Source organism: Camelina sativa, chromosome 12 (genome assembly GCF_000633955.1).
Source record: "Camelina sativa cultivar DH55 chromosome 12, Cs, whole genome shotgun sequence".
NCBI classification, from domain to species: domain Eukaryota; kingdom Viridiplantae; phylum Streptophyta; class Magnoliopsida; order Brassicales; family Brassicaceae; genus Camelina; species Camelina sativa.
Window position 1 is genome coordinate 16417829 of NC_025696.1, and position 3872 is coordinate 16421700.

The 3872-nt window shown below is 33.9% G+C and overlaps 1 protein-coding gene across 1 annotated transcript; it reads right to left on the reverse strand.

Annotated features, from left to right (window-relative positions):
• On the reverse strand, positions 1–776 carry LOC104731930 (F-box protein SKP2A-like). The gene is made up of 2 exons (XM_010451440.2): positions 528–776; positions 1–441 (listed from the first exon to the last, which is right to left on the reverse strand). Exons 1-2 carry the CDS (start codon positions 652–654, stop codon positions 86–88), a joined length of 483 nt encoding a protein of 160 aa, XP_010449742.1. The 5' UTR covers positions 655–776; the 3' UTR covers positions 1–85.

Below are 3872 nucleotides of genomic sequence, written 5' to 3' on the forward strand. Positions count from 1 at the left end.
TTAACAAATTGTTAGATATAAGTATTTGGCAATCATTTACAAGATTGATATAATGTATATAATGTTAAAATCTTGAGATTTTGCATCAAAAGACAAGAAGTAAACTCAAAGAAGTTTTTATTAACACCATAGGCTTTTTTATGTGTACACATATACCAAAGAGAAGACCTTCTGGCTTACACACCGGTTCAATGAGCCGGTGAGGGAAAGCGGTGTGGGTTTCGTGAGATTGGAGGATGCATGCACAGTGAACTGATTGTAAATGGAGACAACCACTCATGACAAGTGAATGCCTGCCTGAACAAGTGTGGAGTGCTGGGAATGTATCGCATACCGCTTGAACCAATGAGTACATCGCTCTGTCTGTAATGTTTCTGCAGTAGTATAACCCCAATGACCTCAAGTGTACACACCGGTTTGCCAAAGCCACAACACTCTCATCTGCAACAACAACAAAAACAACAACAAATGTTTAAGAGCAGAAATCAAAAGCTTTGATTCGGGTTTCGTAAAGTTTAAAGGTTTACCTGTAATTAATACACAGCCACAAAGATCAAGAGTTCTGAGATCAGGACAGCCATAAGCTAAACTCATCGAATCCATCTCAACAGATGACACTATTTGTGTGAGACTTGTCCTCAACACCAGAATCATCTGCCTGCTTGAAATAAAAAGCTTCAAAAGTATCAGACCATGAGGGCTCACCTCACTTGCACTATCTCATAATATTAGTCAACCATCTCTATACAACACAAACGGATTACAGGTAGACTCTAGACATATGAGTTACAATAAGCAAACACCCACTATAGTAAAAGGATAAAAAAGGGAATTTGCATTCAATCAAACCAGACAATGTAGCATAAACAAAATCTACAAGATCTCACAAGACAACAAAGACTGAAGCTTTAAAGAAAAAGTGAACCGGATTGATGCAAATATGAGCTAAGAAGATGATCCAAGATATTGAGATTACAATTTACTTAAGAAGAAAGCACACTGAATCCAAAAGTGAAGATAGTAGGGAAATGGGAAGATAAAAAAAGCTTAGATCAAATGAAATGTTGCTTTTCTTCTCAACGAACTTAATAATTGGTACACGAGCCTTAGCAATCACCTGAACAATTAGAGAGCTAATTATACGACATGATCACACTGAGATACTGCCATATCATAGTAATAATAAAAAGTCAAAATACCAAGATATTCTTTGCAATTCCCTTTTGTGACAATGCCCTGGAGAGTGCGCGTAAACCTAGCTGTGGATTAGTGAGACCTGATTCCAGAATCACCACCTATACATACAGCAAAAAGGGATGAAGATTTAGACATGAAGATCTTTCCAAACACTAATCTATACAGTAGCTAACGTCTAAGTATCAAAACAGTATTATAATAGCTCCAAATGGATGTGAGATAAGGTATTCTTGTTAATTATGTATCACAGAGTCAATCAAACAAAACTGGTGTCTACACTTACATCTATATCACTTGTTGGAAGATACAGCCCTGTCCTGTATGGCCCAAAAACCTCAACCTGCAACAGAGAATAAGCAAGAATTAGAGATTGCAGTTTCTGAAATCAAACAATATACTCAAAGAGAGAGATTGAAGTTTTCGTACCTTGCAACTCGGCCAGATATACTTAATAACACTTGACACACTCGCCACTGCCTCATCACGCTCAGCTTTCTCTGCTTGTGTTGGTAACAGAAAATCACAGAAATCTACTATTTCTGCAACAAACTCCACCACCACAACTTCCTCCTCCTCCACCACCACCACCAAGCGATGACATCATCATCATTAAACCCGCCCCCAAAAACAAAGATTGATATCAGATTCAATTCCAATTTCAAAACAGAGAAAGCGGGAATAAAAAAAAAAATGATCAATTTCACTAACAATATCAAATCAAATGATTAATTTGGAACACATGCTTCTGATTCCAAATTCATCATTTGTTTACGAAAAAAGAAATAAATCGAGGAAATGTTTTTTTTTCTCTTTTGTTTTATTCTTTCAACCAATATAATGGCGACACGTATCGCCTCTTAAACAAAGATTCGGTCTCTTATATAAAAGGAGATCTTACAATTTTTTCCATTTCTGATTTATTTTTTTTACCCAAAACACTAAGAACTCTATCATAAACCCCCGATAAACAAGGTCTAACTTTCTTTAGATCTGTAGTCTATCTTAGAATAGGACTGAGAAAAGAAAATCCAAGTAAAATGTTTGAATATGTTGTTGCATTGAATTTTCTAGAAAAGTGATATTTTCAGTTTTGATTAAAGGGGAAATTTATATAGGGCATTGTTTAAACAATTTTTTCTTGGATCAAGCTTTACTGTTTGGGAATAAAGTGATGTTTTTGTTTTTCTACCGGGTTCTCTAGTCATCTTAATATTAAATTATTGGTAACAATTTTTCTTGTAGTGATGACTCAATTGTACATTTATTTGGTTACCTTTCCGAATTATAAACACTGAACAGAGTTCTTTTTGTTTGAAGAGTAATGGATATCATATAGTTAAAATTGAGATTGAAGCAAAGCCAAGTAGTTAACACGAAAGATTCCATTGTGCAAGCCTCTTCTTTACTCAACTATGTATAAAGGTTCCAACAACTCAAATTCATTTGCCTTTTTTATATTCTTGGTCATGTTAAATATATGTATTCTTTGTCATCTTTTCGAGAAAACCATGATTACCATAGGTATATCGTATACTTAACAATATAATGCATTTCTTAACTAGTGTTATACTGTGTATATATATATGTACTTATGACTATGCAAAATTTTTAATGCATGATGTTTGTCTTTGTTTAAAAAAGTATTAGTTTTTAATAGCCTTTTTTACTATTTGACACCCAAATGTTCAGTATGGAACAAAACAAAAACTGTTACGATAATCAAATACGACAAATAATAATCTTCTAATTGCTTAAAAGTATAAATCAAAGTTTTTTAGATAACCAAAAACTTTTGAGCTTTATAGGCGTAAACAAAGCCGTCGCACAATATATTGAGGCCACAAGCCCAACATCATATTAAGGTTGGACCAAAGGAAAGAAAGAAAAAAAATTGTTAAAAAAAATGTTGCTGAGGTTCGAACCCAGAATCTCATTTAGTTTATAGTTGACTTTTACTACTACACTAATGAAACTTTTATTTAATTAAGGGCCGAAAATTTACATATTATTTCAAGACCGCAAGCACATGCTTCATCAGCTTGTGCTTTGGACCGGTACTGGGGCGTAAATTATAAAATCGTAGAACATATCAGATTAAACTAGTACGTACAGTATCATTTTGTATTATTAGCAACTGAAGTCGTGATCTATTTTATTCTTCTCTCGTATTTTATGACCAAAACATATACACCAATGCAACAGTCAAGTGTCAATCAATCCCGGTTGGAAAATTCAAAGTATTAAGACACTAATCATATTCACAAGTACTTTTTTTGTTTGTCTCTTTCTTGGTATTTTTAAATAAGAGCAAATGAGTAATAATCTCTTGGTTACAAACAAAAGAACGACAGCCAAGAGTTCTGAATTCAGCTAAACAAATTGGAGTTGAATGCAAAACATGTCGGATAAAACAACTAATGTAAAACAGGATTCAGAAACAAACTTCAGTTACGTTTCACATTTATATAATACGAACAAACTATACGAAATGAGACTGGACGCCCCTAATAAAAAAACCTTAGGACGTGGAATGAATGGCTTCAACGTACTTTGGACCTTGTCCTATCATCATTGTGTAGTCATTCAATCACCTTAATTATGGGTCGACCATCGTATGTTAAAGGATATCAATCTAAGTACAATTATATACATGTGAGATGATTAGATTATTTTCT